This window comes from Cucurbita moschata, unplaced genomic scaffold (genome assembly GCF_002738365.1).
Source record: "Cucurbita moschata cultivar Rifu unplaced genomic scaffold, Cmos_1.0 Cmo_Scf00009, whole genome shotgun sequence".
NCBI classification, from domain to species: domain Eukaryota; kingdom Viridiplantae; phylum Streptophyta; class Magnoliopsida; order Cucurbitales; family Cucurbitaceae; genus Cucurbita; species Cucurbita moschata.
Genome location: NW_019268525.1, coordinates 4,439,891 through 4,455,168, shown reverse-complemented (window position 1 = coordinate 4,455,168; position 15,278 = coordinate 4,439,891). Strand labels below are relative to the sequence as shown.

The following is a 15,278-nucleotide window of genomic DNA, read 5'->3' as shown; positions in this document are numbered from 1 at the left end:
GATAAACTATTAAGTCGTGATTTTATATTTGGTTGTAAATATGAATGATACCTTTTTACCGTGTATTTAATGATTAATGTTATCATTGATAGCAAGATTATGACAACCACTTCGAATTATTTGGTTAATAATGATGCAATGTTGTATCATGAAATGGTCATAATTTTAGTGAATCATCACGCAAGTTCTTACTTGTATTCGTTTTTCATGCAATGGTGTCATGTTATTGACTAAGACAAGTAAACTTGAGTGCCACTGTTTTCCAATAGATTTCTTATTTCAGAATTGTTCTTTCAATATCTCAATAAAATAAATAAAAAAAACACCTAAAAATGTGTAAGATATAAAGACATTTATTCGTGTTTAAACTTGAAGGTATTCAAGCATCACTTATTTATACAACTATTGTTTCAACAAAACCTCCGTTGATAATACACAATACAAGAAGAAAATCCAAGGGAGTACACAGGAAAAGACACCAAGATGAGGACAAAACCAGTTATTTAGCGTCGCCATGCCCAAATCCTACATAATGTAGATGCCACTTGTTCTCCATATTCAAAGTTAAAGCAAACAAAGAGACATCTTTGATGCGAATCTAAATCAATGCCTTTAAAGCAAAGTACCTTTCCTGAAGAAGAGGAGTACACATCAGGCATCACCATGTCCAATCAGCTCAAGTAGCATTCTCTCGAAGTCTCCAGAAGTGTCATCGGCAATGGCACGATCCAGAGGAATGCTGTTCCTACGATAAAATTCCTCTTTGATGTGCTTCAAATCAATTTCAGCTCGAGAAGCAATGACCCTGGCAAGAGCCCATTCGTCCGTCCCCAACTTGTTGATTGCCAACCTAAGGATTTTTGCGAAGTATCTTTCTGGGAAGGTCAAAGATTTGATGGTTGTTCTCAGTAACTTCAGGTACTCGTCCTTGGGATCAGCCTTCAAATCCTGAAAATAAGCAGGTTCATGTCACTTAGCAACCTTCAACTGTATGGTACATTATGTATAAATTATTATTATGTTTCGATGAAATTTGAATCATACTCAATAATTTATGTAAATTTGAGAAATGGTAATTGTATGAAAAAAATGGTTCAGTATATATTGTCATTTTTTTTAGATTGGCTAAAGGTAGCCGAACATTTAAGAATGAAGAACGAACTGGTGCCACCACAATGAGAATTGTGTATAATATTTCTTGTACTTCCCCATAGCATTTCTAGTTAGAGGTAATATACTGTTTCAAATTTTAAGAAAAGCCTTTAATCTTCTCGTCAGGTGATGCATGAATCTAAAGTAATCTCAGGAAATGCAGGGTTTTTACTTGAAAGCAAATGGTGGAAAGCAAAAAATAATACTCAAATCTTGAAATGGTTGTGCTTATAGCAAATGTGTACAAATGTACCTTGTTGATGGCATTGCCATACTCGTTATTGTACTGATTAAATGTTGCAAGTAATTGTGCTTTGCTCCTTGTCGTCAGAATTCTAACTAGGTCGTCATGATTGTATTCCTTCTTTGCTATCTTCTCATGGAGTACTTTGGCCTCTGATTTTGCTAAGGTCTTATTCACCTCATCTCCCTCGTATCGGAGTGAGCTAATCAAGGGGACCAAAAGCTGCATAAAAATTGGAATTAGGTCTACAATTATAGCTAGGAAATATTATTCATCTCAAGCATTTTCTTGGGTCAATCTCTAAGTTTAGTAAGCCCCCATTGAATTACACATGTTGGCTGATATTGCTTAAATGTTTCAAAAACTATTGCTGTTACCTGGCGGATATCTCCAGATGTATGATATGCGACATCTTCTTCAAGAGATTTCTTGAAACGGGCATGATAGGCCTGCCTCACCTTGAATAGTTGAAGTGATGTTCGAGTGCAAGCTATTTCCACAATAACTAAATTGTTTGCGGTCAACCATTTCGTTGCTTCATTCACCATTAATGCATCACGGTCTGCAGGTTCCAATGTCCACAAAAGTACAATTCGCTGTATGATGCTCAACAAAATTCATGAAAATAGAAAGGGGTGGATAAAATTCTGAAAAATTCTCTTGTTCTTTTGCACAAAAACCACATTTCAATCCAGGCATTAGCAAATTTTGAGAGTTGCAATACGCAACAAAATCTTGCCTCAAAATCACTAGAAAGTTCCTTGTCTAGTTCTTTAAGAAGATCGTCACCATATGTCTCAGCATAGGTTTTCCGAATTAAACTTCTTTGAGCTTCATTTCTGTGGGCCAAAATGGATATGATCAAACCCTCGTTCGTTCCCCATCCTACACGTTTGATAAAGTTAGTCAACAGAACGATAACCAGACAATGCCGGATATCCAAACGAAGATTTTAGAGCCATTAACCACTACAGGCGGCAGAATCAAAAGAGTAGCAACTACACGATTCTGTCTGAAGTAACTACTGCATTTTGAAGCATCTAAGGACTAATAGAAAAATAGAACAAATATAGATCAAGCACCAACCAAACAGGAACCCGATCAAGCTAAAAGTTCAAAAAACAGAAAGATCGCAATCATGATCTCCAGCGGATCAGAAAATGGAATCGACATACCTTCATTTCGATTAACGACGATAACGTAGATCACTTACCAAAAAACGAACACAAAATTTGATCAGACTCAACAAAGCTTCACAATCAACAATCAAGATGCAATAAAACCTCGATCCTCAAACATTGACTCGAATGAGAAACAAAAAACTAAAGAAAATCAAATCGATCTGAAAACGATTAGAATTGGAGACCTTGGAAAGCTTTGCGAAGCTGATCAGTCTTCCGTAGGAGAAGGAACGTGCTGCGGAACATTGATGGTCGCCATTGCCACTAACCCTCCTTGATTGTGCTCTGAAACTTTGAGAGTGTGACAATCAGATTTGAATGGAAATGGATTTGAGCGATGGAATTCATTATCCATAATATAGTCATGGAATTCATTGCCACATCATCTCCAACCTTCGAACGCGGGAAAGAGTGGAGCACTTTTTTTTATTATTTTAAAAATTCAAGCTATTTTTTTAGAACTAATTCCTTTTATAAAAAAATTAACCAAAAATTTAAATATTTTGACCCCAAAAAAAGAATCTCTTTATAAATAATGGATAAAAATAAAACGACCATTTTTAAAAATTGAAAATAAAAAGAATTTAAGTCCGAGGATCATTTAATTTTGGCTTTTAAGTTTTTTTTTTTTAAAAAAAATTGTATTTATTTTTAAATTATTTTTTACATGAGTTTGGTATAAAATATTTAAATTTTTAATTGAAATATTAATCATTAAAAACAAAAAATCAATTGCTTAAATTATTATATCACGGACTAATTACTAAAAAAATATATTATTATTGTGATTCATGTCAGTGATCGTCTTCGTTGATAAGGAGATTTGTCAATAGAAGGATGAATTGAGCGCACCACTATGTCACACGCAAGTATGAATATCAATGCCTCCAAATCAGCTAAAATGAGAAGTAAGTGATTAAATAATTTGAAAAAAAAATTATTTTGAAATTAATGAGAAAAAAAAAACTTTATAGATTTACCGAACAAAGAAAATTTTAATTACTTTTTTACTTTTAAAAAGGTTGTAATTAAAACTTGCATGCTATTAATTTTTGGACTAATTATAAGGATTCCTAAATTAAAATATAAATATAAATATTGATGAGTCCAAATAATACCACGTGACTTCGTTCACAAGGCCAGCCCCATCAAATCGGGTCATGTGATAATTGAGTCTAAGATCAAATAAAATGACTATAATTAAATAGTCGTTACAACTGTTTCTTAATTTTTAGCATAACGAACCATTTTTAGACTAAACTACCCTTGACAAAAACATTAGCAAGGCTTCTTAATAAAAAAATATGCTTCATGGGAGTTTCCCACAATCTCTTGAATCAACTAAGAATAAGTAATAGAATTTTCAATTTGAAGATTAGAATTATTCAAAATATGTTCCCATTTATGCATAAGCTAAGTACAACATAAGAATTTTTCGGGAAAATAAAAAAAAAAATCAGAAACTCATAAAGCCACAATATTGGTTGAGAGTATATCTGATTGGATCAAGCAGATTTCTCAGCTTCTTCAGCGGCTGCTTCTTCCTCTCGCAACTTCTTCAAAGATGGAGGTGGTCTGACCACAATACTTCTCTTCCACTTTCTGTCTAGCTTTCTTGACAGCCTTTTGCCCACTCCCTCTTCAATCTCTCTTTCACGTTTCACGGTTAGCATCCGAGCAATCTGCACAAAACTCCAAGTTTCATGGATGTATAAGAGAAACAAAACCAAAATTGTTGGGCTAAGTCCAAATATTCGATGTATAGCTCCCAAATTAAGCATAGCTCAATTAGTTAAGGCATATATTCCAACCACGAGTTCAAGGTTAAAAGATTGATAACTTGGAGAAAGAGGAGAAAAAGAAGAAAAATGGATGTATAGCGACAATGTCGCAAAACCGAAAGTGTGTGGAGATAAAGAATAACAAGAAGGAGACAGGACCCATATACTATATAAACTTCCAAACTGTCCTGCATCAGCAAATATATTAATCGATCTCTGCAATACTATATTGATCATCAAGCCCCACTCCCATATTCATGATCCACACTACCAATTTTCGAGCAGGCTAGACGGTAAGGAAGGATTTTAAGCGGTAAGTTGTCGAGTTGGAATCCAGAACCAACCCTTAAGAGGGTAACTATGAGCATCTAAACTTATCATGAAGGTGTGGAATTCAACTATAAATGAAAAGAGTTCGCTTCCTAAATCCTCAGACTCGTCACGACGAAACTATGAGAATGGCAAGTCTTACAAATAGAACAAGCATATTACAGTGAGAGGCCCAGCAAACAATTCCGACATCCATGTAATGCACTAAGCAGGAAGAACTTTGATACAAAAGTCATGAGAAGGCTACATATTGTTCAAATGCAAATGGCTCTCTCTATACATTCAACATTGTGATGCTTCGTGATCAGAATAGGTTTAGTTTATCAAATAACATCTTCTATGGAATTGTCATTTCCACATTTATAGGCTCATTCATGCTTCCGGAATTTTGGGAATCTTAGATAAAATGTTAGCAGGAAGACATTGAAGAGTTTTTTTGAAGACAGGTGCTAAACGTATACAAAATTTGGAGTTAATACTAGTCGAATGCGAAGTTTTTAATGCCCAGAAATCCCAATTTCGATTACCTTTCTTGATTCTAATTGAATTTCTAAGTTGCAGAGCAGCTCTAACTGGCCCCCTAATTGCATTGGTTTTTCTATTTCCTTCAAATGCAGCTTCTCTAAGCTTTTCCCAACATGGTGAAACATATCGTTCGAGGTTCTTTTTTCTTTTTACTTTTCATACGTTAATTTGCTACTCGTCTTTCATTTTGGCGGCAAATAATAGGCAATAATCTTAGATTCAACAGCTACAAAACCCCATTGGAAACAAATGAGCCAAAATTTCAAGCCGACCATTAAATTTAGCACAAAATAAGCAGAAATGTGGAGAATGGGAGACTGTACGACTTAAAATATACTTCGCATAGATTATAAATTAAAGACGAACAAAAAAGCCACATTATAATAGAACTCAAAGTTGATTAAGAATCTATCAATAAGGGAGAAAATTACCCGTTTGCGCATGCGGCGGAATTCGCTGGACTTAAACTCATTGCGAGCTGATTTCTGAAGCCGAAGCATAAGAAGTTCACCCTTAAGATCGATGACCTCTTCGTTTATTTCCTCAGTAGTTTTCGTTCTGATTTCCTTCAACTCCTCCTCCCTCTTCGCCATCATTACCACCGACGAATTGCGGCCTCCGGTAGATGCTGTTTTAGGAGGAACGCGAAACGAAAATGGGAACCGGATTTGACGGCCATTGAAGGAGGATTTGGAGGTCGAGCTAAGAAATTTAGAAGGGAACGAAACGCTCGAAGGCGAAGCAATTGAAAGGTTTATCATCTTCACCGTCAGTGTGTGGTTTCGCTCAGTCACAGCACAGCGCTTTTGTTCGAAGAAGAAGCCCAGCGCTATTCAAGATGAAGATAAGCTCTCGCCCTTTCTTTTATTATTTTTCATGCCTTTTTTGCCCTTTCCAGTCCACCCCATTTACAGAAATACCCTTCACTGTCCACACATAATTTTGAGAAGTTTATATTTACTAAACCTAAAATCGGAAAATTGGGCAATCTTTATTTATTTACTTAACTTAAATGCCTATTTGACAATTTCAGAAATTTACATTTTTATTAAATACAAAATTCTATTCATTTTTATATTTATTATACTAATTAAATTAACTTTTTGAACATATTCTGTTTTTCACTTGTAAATTATGTCGTCTAATGATAAAATATTGGTTAAATTTGACCTAAAAAGTCTCTTTTACCCCTAAACGCCACTTCGTTATCACTAAATTACTATTTTCACGTGCCTAACTCAATTATGCATACTTATTAACAAAATCACATAATTAACGGTACTAAACATACATTTTCAATAAATAAATTAATTTTAGAGACTAATTCAATTTTCTGACCTCCTCCCAATTTCTCTCTCACAATTCTGTCATCTTCTCCTTTATTTCATAGATTTTCACAGACTCCAGCTTGACTATATTTAAGTTAAGACTATCAAAATTTAGATTCCCTTGATTTTGAACCTAATTCTTGAATTTTGGATAAAATTGTCATTTATTTAACGCCAATTTACCAATTATTCGATTAAATGACTTTGATAAATACGAGTGATACATTATTTGGGATTCACCAACTTTTATCTTTAAATTTAACTTGAGACACTTGTTAATTTATAATTGATCCCAAATTAATGATATGTACCTTCCTCCTTAAGTTATAAGTGACAACGTATCAATTAGTTTAATTTTTTCATTACAAATAAGCTTCCTACTAAACTTTAGACAATCTACATAATATTTCAATATAATTAAAGTTTATATAGTAAATCGGTACCTTTTAGATTAATATTTTATTTCAAAATAAAATTAGGTTATACAAATAACTAAAAAAGTAATTTATATAATTGTTACAAGAGATAAAAACTCACTGACGAGAAAGTATTATAAAAATGAAATCAAATGAAAATTGGTTTATAAATTTTGATGTCAAGCTGATTTAATTTCAAAAATAATAATTTGTATCCAATTTAATGTACTCCACTGGAAACAAACATTGACTTTAATTCCCTTTGGACCAATATTTAAACGTAGCCGTCAACATATAAACTATAACCCTTTAATTAAAAAAAATTATTATCAACCGACCAAATCAAAATTCAACTATAATTTTTTTAAAGATAATGTTCAAATTTCAAAATATTATTTTATTTAAAAAATAAAAAATATTCGAAATTAATCATATCCTGATTTATTTTTGTATCTAAATTAAAAAAAATAGGAATAATAAATTTTTATTAAAAAATAAGACATTTTGAAAATTAATTTTTTTTTTAAACTAACAATGATAATTTTTTTTTTTAAAAAAATTTATTAAAATATTTAGTAAGAAGTAAAATGAAATTAAACGAAAAAAATTTAAAAGGGAAAGCGGAAAGTGAATGAGAAAAGGGGATTGAATTTTTGATTGTTGGAGTTTAGTTGGATCCACGTGGCATCTAAATGTTGCACTCCGGTTTTGAGAAGCCATCGACGTTTAATACCATACCAGACCTCCTCTCATTTCCTTCGTCTCCATTCTTCGTGCTTCCACACAAACCCTCCTCCCATCTTCCTTCACTCTCTGCAACCAGAAATTCGACGCAACTCAACTCAATCACGCTCCCCAAAACCCTAGAGATTCCGACTACGGAAGCCAGGAACCTTTCAATTGGGAGAGTTTTCTGATTTTCTTTTTATATGGAGAGCAATTTCTTGATTAAGATCTGAGTTGGTGTTTGATTCTTTGATTTCGACACGCGAATGGGTGCTACGGGCTCCAAGCTCGAGAAGGCTCTCGGTGACCAGTTTCCTGAAGGCGAGCGCTACTTCGGCCTTGAAAATTTTGGCAATACTTGTTACTGTAACAGCGTCTTGCAGGTTTGCTCTTTGTTTGTGGGATGCATCATGCTTCTCGCTGGATTTTAATTTGTCTTTTTCCGAGGATCTTCGTTGGTTTTTTTCTTTTTTGCTAGGGTTTTGTTTATTTATTGGTGCATTTGTTGCGTGCGTTTGTTTGGTCTTTAATTGCTAAAGTGGCGGTCGATGGATTTCTTCGTTGGATTATGATTGGATTTCATAGCCATTTCTGTATTCGTTTTCGTTGGTTTCGTTCATTATTCATTTTGATTAAAAAATGATCGTGGCGTTGACATTCTTTATCATTCAAGTAATTGGATTTCTAACTTCTGGTTTCCATTGCGAGAGACTATTTTAACCTAAAAGTAGGATTACAGGTTCTTAGTCGTCAGGGTAAGGTTTTCGTTCAACTTTTCCTCGTGAAATTACTTGTTAATTGTTTTGGGGAACGACTCTCTTGCCTCTTAGCATATTTTCAGTATTAGGGAACAAACAGAAACGATACTGAAATCCTCTATCATGCATTGGTTGATTGCTTCTTTATCTTTTTAAAATTCTGTATTATTTTAAACATATCATGAGTACCACTTCATCTCATTTCGTTTATATATGTTTTACGAAATGCACTTTACTTATACGCATGTAGATACCTTGGTTTGGGGTTTGGTTCTTTTCCAATTTCTTGAAATCTATGACGTTCTTGGTTTCATGTGAAAAATAAATAAAGAAAGAAAACATTTGCCTGCAGCATGCTTGTGTTGTTCAATGTGTTTACAATTGGATAGACTCAATTAGTCTAATGTGAGACGTTGATTCTTCATTTCATGTTTTGATTGTCTTATAAACATGGTTGCCTTTTACTTTTTCCAACACAATTTTTTTTGCTCTCCTTTAGATGTATTGAATGGGTATCTGTTGTTGGCCCTTTCAGAGTTGTATTATAACTCTTGCTTTTTTGTTCCTTTTTAGTAAGCAATTTTATCCCTTAAATTTACGGGGGTATGTCCCTCTTGGCTTATCTTGTAAATGATTATTCATGTATTAAACAAATCACCTTCCTGGATGAGCAACACTACTTTTAGTTGAAAATATATGGATGCAATATTTTTATTTTATTTTATTTTACTCTCTTTTTGTTTTATGCGTGATGTGATTTAATATCATGCTGTTAACTTGTGAGTTGTATGAATTCAATTATTCAAATGTCAGCATGTTCAAAGTGGAAAGTATACAATTTTAAAAGAACATGTTTATTTATTCAGAAGTTTATCTAATAATGGGATTCTAGGAGTCTTAACTGAAGATGGTATTTAAGTTCACGACTGCTATGAGTTTTCCATTATTTTACTGAAATGTCAAATAATACTTTAGGTTCTTTTATTATCTGTATCATCTTTGCTCAGGTTGATGATAGATCCATGTCGATGTAAATTTTTTCAAGGTCCTAGAGATATTTTGTTTAGAACCAGTTATGAAAGCATCTGCTAAATATCCAGCTTGATATTTTCTTTGATTTATCTAATAATTCCGAAATTTTTAATGATATCCCACGCACCATTTTTCTTTTATATGCAGGCACTGTATTTTTGTGTTCCTTTCCGGGAGCAGTTGTTAGATTATTACTCAAATAACAAAAGTAGTGGAGATGCGGAAGAAAATCTTCTAACATGCTTGGCAGATTTGTTCACCCAGGTAATTTGGGGGAGGAAAAGAAAGCAATGCGTGTTTTACTTGGGTTCATTGCTTGCTTGTTCTTGCCTGACAGGATTTGTGCTGTTTCTGCTTTGCTGTAGCTTTATTGTTCATGTTTGCAGAAATTATTTAATAGAGACTTTAAAAATCTAAACCTAGCATAGAAGATGTTGATTTGTAGAGCATACTAATGATTACATCTGAAGAATTTTATAACATATATTTTCTTTATTGCCAATTAACTTCTTCTTGAAGCACTTTTCTGCTCGTTCCAGGACATTATGAACATACTACAAGGGATAATCAAGAATTTGTACGGAAATACAATTTCAAAACCATAACCCTATTTTACTAAAAAAATCGCTAGTATGGTATTTCTTTAACTACATTTGCTTATAGAAGCAAATAGTAGGAGGTTAATAGCCTTAAACAAATAAGTAAGGAAAACAAAGTGGCTTGGGGGATCTGGCCTCAGCGCTACTCAATGTAATGTGCATGAATTTGTGGAGGGGATAGAGACTGGCCAATTGTTGACGTTGCTTACTTCTCCAAGAGTAGGAGGTTAATGGTTCTCTGTGTACAAGCTTTATTGCTGAGATTATATGAGTATTTAAATTGACGAAGTTAAGTCCATCGTGTCGGCATATATGAAATCTTCGAGAAAGTTCTTAAAGAAAATTCGTTTGTTCCCTTTTCAAAATAATAAAGTTTAAGGGGTCTTTTTCATGATATAATGTAGGGACACTTTGCCTTCTTTTCTTCTGCTATGGCATCTTTATTCTTTGAAATATGCATGTGGCTTCTGTCATCCCCTACATTATATCATGAAGAAGACCAATAAATTTTTACCAAGATAATTTAAGGTTAAAATTGCAGAAAAAAGTTTAACCCAACTCCAAAAGCAATTTCATTTCATGCCCCCATGACTATCAATTTTAACCTTAAATTCATCTTGGTAAAAATAAATAAAATAAATATGGAAAACAATAATAAGTGAAAGAAATATATGGCATCTTTATCCTATTTAGTTTTTGAGATCCATCTTTCACGTCGTGACCTCAAAGAAGAGCTCTTTCTGTTGTTAGGTTGGAATATAATAATCTTTTATTCACTTCTGATTGCAGATAAGTTCACAAAAGAAAAAAACTGGTGTAATTGCTCCAAAGCGCTTTGTTCAGAGATTGAAAAAGCAGAATGAGATTTTCCGTAGCTATATGCACCAAGTACGTTCTGAATTTTGATTTTGAATGTCCCTTCTTTGATTCTTACCAAAACATGGATTCATTTTTTATATTTTTCTTTCACTTCATTTTCCTTTCCTTGATAACACTATGAAAATACAAATTTCATTCATATTGGTCACATCAATTTTGTACTTGAATAAATGTGTTCAAATCTTCCCTGCTATTTTATCTTAGCTGGCAACTGTTTATGTAGGATGCTCATGAATTTTTGAACTTTTTGCTCAACGAACTTGTTGACATACTGGAGAAAGAGGCACATGCTACTAAAAGTGATGCAGAAAGTTCGTCTCCGTCTGAAAAAATTGCAAATGGTCCTAAGACTGGCCAGGCAAATGGTTCTCAAAAAGAGCCGTTGGTGACTTGGGTGCATAAAAATTTTCAGGTGATTTAGCTAGCCATTTTTGATGACATGCTCCCTATCCAACTTTGTATTTTCTTTTCTGCTCGGCTATAGGGCATGGAATATGCATATGGTTGGTGAGAAATACTAATTAGATGAATGTTATTTCAGCCTTCCTGTGTCTGTGTTTGCATGCTTTCACTTGCTAGTTAGTACATCAAAAGTATGTTAAAAGCAGCTCTTTATTTGGATATAATCATGAGTATTACTCACTCATGTTTTCGTGGTTTTTTTTTTTTTAATGAACTGACAGGCCATCTAGTACGACCCTGCCACTCTATCTCGAGCCCTACTCCTCCCTTAGAAAATATAAAAAGATTACTAACTTTGTTTTGACCTTCAAGAGAATTAGAAGCCTCTACTTACAGGTTCACTCGACCATCTGGATATTTCTAATAATAGATGCACTTTAGAAAATATAAGTCATATGAAAATCTTTACGACCAAAATATGGAACAGCCTATTGGAATGTGGACAAGATCAGTACTCTTGACGCAAGCCTCAGACTCTATTAAGGACTTGATCTTGAATACAGAGACCTGGCCATCTCCAATAGAACTCTATTTTGCACACCATGCCAAATTAGTATGCAAGCCTTAGAAGTAACGATGTTATATGCATGAAAAACTTCTAATTGCAGCCAGAGTTACTTGCAATTCTGTTTTTCAGGGCTTACTAACCAACGAGACAAGGTGCTTGCGGTGTGAGACGGTTACAGCGAGGGATGAAACTTTTCTTGACTTGAGCCTTGATATTGAACAGAACAGTTCAATAACTAGCTGCTTAAAAAATTTCAGTTCCACTGAGACATTGAATGCCGAGGACAAGTTTTTCTGCGACAAGTGCTGCAGGTAGGTTGCTATACATGATTCTGTTTTGCCGCCAGATGCTTTTTTAGCTTTAGGAATTGTAATTTATATCATGTACTTTATGAAGGCAATTTTGGAAGTAGCCAAGTGTGCTGTCTATTTGATCTTAGCCAAGCTACGAAATTGAAGTCAAGTGCTTAAAAACACTTTTTAGTACTTAAAACCCTTCTTTTAAGCACTTGGAAAGTCATTTCAAACTGGCCTTAGTTGGGTTGCTGAATTTTTTTTATTATTGTTTTTATTTCTTGAGAAATCAGCCTTATTCTTATTTTGTTTTGTCTCCACCATCTTCCAAGTAGCAAGCATAATCTCATGTTAATAGTTGGGACTGGAATGGAACTTAATGATTCGTCATGTCCCATACCAGTGGTTTGTGTGCGTGGATCCATATGTAGATATTGATCGTGAATAATAGTGTAGTCAGTATCTTTAACCCCCCACGGTTATGGATGGAATTGGAAAACCAGTTCCACAATTATTTCCAACCCACAACAAATTAAAATTAAGTAATAAAAACCAAAGAGGGAATGCTGAAAGATGGGCTCATTTTGGTGTGCAGTTTGCAAGAAGCACAGAAGAGGATGAAGATTAAGAAACCACCTCATATCCTTGTTATTCACCTGAAGCGGTTTAAATACATTGAGCAGCTTGGGCGGTATAAAAAGCTGTTATACAGAGTTGTTTTCCCTCTCGAGCTGAAGCTTAGCAACACAATGGAGGATGCGGATTCTGAGTACTCTTTGTTTGCTGTCGTGGTCCATGTTGGAAGTGGACCCAACCACGGACACTACGTTAGCCTTGTGAAAAGCCATAACCACTGGTTATTTTTTGATGACGAAAATGTGGAAATGATTGACGAGTCTGTTGTGCAGACATTCTTTGGATCTGCACAAGAATATTCTAGCAATACTGATCATGGGTACATCCTATTCTACGAGAGTATTGGCGCCGGCAACAAGAGCTGATATATAGGGAATTCCCATTTCATCGGCTGTCGGGTAATTTATGACTCGCTTTTTTGGCTTTGCATGTTTATTAATGTTATTATTACTTTTTTTTTCCCTTTCTTTTTCCCCCCTTATGCCTTTTATATAACCATTGGGAAGAGATGTGAAATATTATTGTTGTTATGGACTGAAAAATGTATACATGGTCGGTTGCCAGTTTGGCATACATAGTGTTTGGCGGCAGCTTTTCTTTTCCCCTTCAAATAAGTGAAAAGAGAGCAATGTATGATGTCTTATGACTGCTGCTTTAGAGGAAAGACTGTTCTGATTCTGCTTCGTAGTATGATTCTGATACAACAATGTATGAAATTTCTCATTGCAAATCCACGAGTGTGAATAGTTGTAGATGTAATTTTACCCAAGTATATCTCAGTTTCCTGGAACAAAGAATATGTTTCGTGTCCATGAAATTGCAGCCCGTTAATGGTTTATTTTTTTTCAATCGTGGGTTTGAATCTACAATTAATTGAGCTCTTTAACAAAATAATATGCAACTACAGGGTTGTTTCATCCTGGATAGAGATCCTTGGTAAAATTGCATCCCTTTTGATGGAAACAACAAACTTACAAGTTTAGTCTTGAAGTTCTGTTTTTGTGTTCTTGAATTCCCAATAGTTCTTGAATGTTCAATTTTGTGCTTAATGATTTTTAAAATTTACTGATGTAGTGTCTTTTAGGTTTCAGTTGTGTTTAACGACAACGAGTACAATCGTCAGTTAATGTAGATTTTGTTACGAACTGACATCGAAAGCCATGGTTTTGAGTGTCTGTAGAACCAACTGATTAACTATGCTAAGCTGGTGGTACGAGAGACTTTAACTATAGCTTGTGGTGAAGAATTGAGAGGAAGACGAAGAAAACCCACCATCTTTGCTGCAAGAGAAAGTGAACTGAATCTGTAGTTAAAGTTTATATTACTCCGAGAGAGTTAAGTAATTTACAAAAAGCATTATGGTTGTGATTCTTAACGATTTAATCAAAATTGTTTAGCTGCAGCCTCCCCCATCAGCCTGCCTTTGTTTAGTGGCTCTCTCCCGACCAATGTAGACCGACCTCCTTTCATAAAACAATAAAACAATGTCAAAATGGCTGACTTAAAATAGCTACTTCTGAGTTTGTGCCCTATTTTGAAGCATTGTTGGCACCAAAGCTGCTGCAGCAACTGTCAATGGCGACACTTTTGCTTTATTAGTTACATAAATGAAGAAAACTGAATGCAAATGGCAATTGTCTGCAGCAGCAGCTGTGTGCACTGCCTTTTTTCCGTACAATTGTTTGCCGCCTTACTTTCTTCATTATCAAAACTCAGAGGATTCCGGGCAACCACCAATATATGTACTTGCCCATGACATGTTTAATGAAAAAGATGAACTCTTGCTATGATTTTATATAAATTATAGAGGTTAGCTATGAGATTGATGTGAACGCTTATGAAAAGATGTATGCTAGCTTTTGTCAAAGATAGGTAGAAAAAAAAAATAATGATACATGCATATGAAGAAAATGAAGTTGTGAAAACTGGGTGATAGGTCTCGTAGGTAGTCTCGTCCCCCTTTTTATGTTGAGAAACACGTGGAACTAACCAAGTTGTATTCATATTATCTATTTAATTTAAAGCTAAAAATATACCAAATCATAAGTAAAAACTTTCATTTAAAATTTAAACTTGATAAATTTATCAGATTAATTAAGATTTTTAAAAAAATTCAATTTATAATATAAGTTAACCTTTTATTTTTATTAAAAATAAAAATAATAAATGATCTGAATAAATCAAATTATAATTTGGGGTAAACTTAATCAAACCCTTCCCTCGTGGCTGGAAATAAAATTGTCGGTCTAAAAAAGAATAATAATAATAAAACCGGGTGCCCGTGAGTTTAGGTTCGGAGAAAGGTTAGGTTTGGAGAAATAAAATCCGGTGCCCGTGAGCATAGGTTCGGAGAAAGGTTAGGTTCGGAGAAAGGTTAGGTTCGGAGAAAGGTTAGGTTAGGTTAGGGGACGCCTGAAACAGTTTGGCA

The 15,278-nt window shown here is 34.2% G+C and overlaps 2 protein-coding genes and 1 pseudogene across 2 annotated transcripts; 1 reads left to right on the top strand and 2 right to left on the bottom strand.

Annotated features, from left to right (window-relative positions):
• Positions 1-335: 335 nt before the first annotated feature.
• LOC111447559 lies at positions 336-2,836 on the bottom strand (annotated as a pseudogene).
• A 1,083-nt stretch (positions 2,837-3,919) lies between these two features.
• LOC111446894 (50S ribosomal protein L29, chloroplastic-like) lies at positions 3,920-6,067 on the bottom strand. Its single transcript, XM_023085814.1, has 2 exons — positions 5,645-6,067; positions 3,920-4,259 (listed from the first exon to the last, which is right to left on the bottom strand). The coding sequence occupies exons 1-2, from the start codon at positions 5,972-5,974 to the stop codon at positions 4,083-4,085; spliced, it is 507 nt and encodes a 168-aa protein (XP_022941582.1). The 5' UTR covers positions 5,975-6,067; the 3' UTR covers positions 3,920-4,082.
• Positions 6,068-7,691: 1,624 nt separating this feature from the next.
• On the top strand, positions 7,692-13,580 carry LOC111447743 (ubiquitin carboxyl-terminal hydrolase 3). Its single transcript, XM_023087060.1, has 6 exons — positions 7,692-8,066; positions 9,621-9,737; positions 10,862-10,960; positions 11,175-11,363; positions 12,051-12,232; positions 12,810-13,580. The coding sequence occupies exons 1-6, from the start codon at positions 7,950-7,952 to the stop codon at positions 13,213-13,215; spliced, it is 1,110 nt and encodes a 369-aa protein (XP_022942828.1). The 5' UTR covers positions 7,692-7,949; the 3' UTR covers positions 13,216-13,580.
• Positions 13,581-15,278: the final 1,698 nt, after the last annotated feature.

What these genes read in the sequence shown, in the direction of transcription:
- LOC111446894 (XM_023085814.1), bottom strand. Translation starts at nt 5,974, where the DNA reads ATGATAAACCTTTCAATTGCTTCGCCTTCGAGCGTTTCGTTCCCTTCT. An exon ending in TCCGCCGCATGCGCAAACGG is followed by an intron (nt 4,260 to 5,644) that starts GTAATTTTCTCC and finishes AGTTTTGTGCAG; the next exon opens with ATTGCTCGGATGCTAACCGT.
- LOC111447743 (XM_023087060.1), top strand. Translation starts at nt 7,950, where the DNA reads ATGGGTGCTACGGGCTCCAAGCTCGAGAAGGCTCTCGGTGACCAGTTT. An exon ending in TGGCAGATTTGTTCACCCAG is followed by an intron (nt 9,738 to 10,861) that starts GTAATTTGGGGG and finishes TTCTGATTGCAG; the next exon opens with ATAAGTTCACAAAAGAAAAA. An exon ending in TTCTGCGACAAGTGCTGCAG is followed by an intron (nt 12,233 to 12,809) that starts GTAGGTTGCTAT and finishes TTTGGTGTGCAG; the next exon opens with TTTGCAAGAAGCACAGAAGA.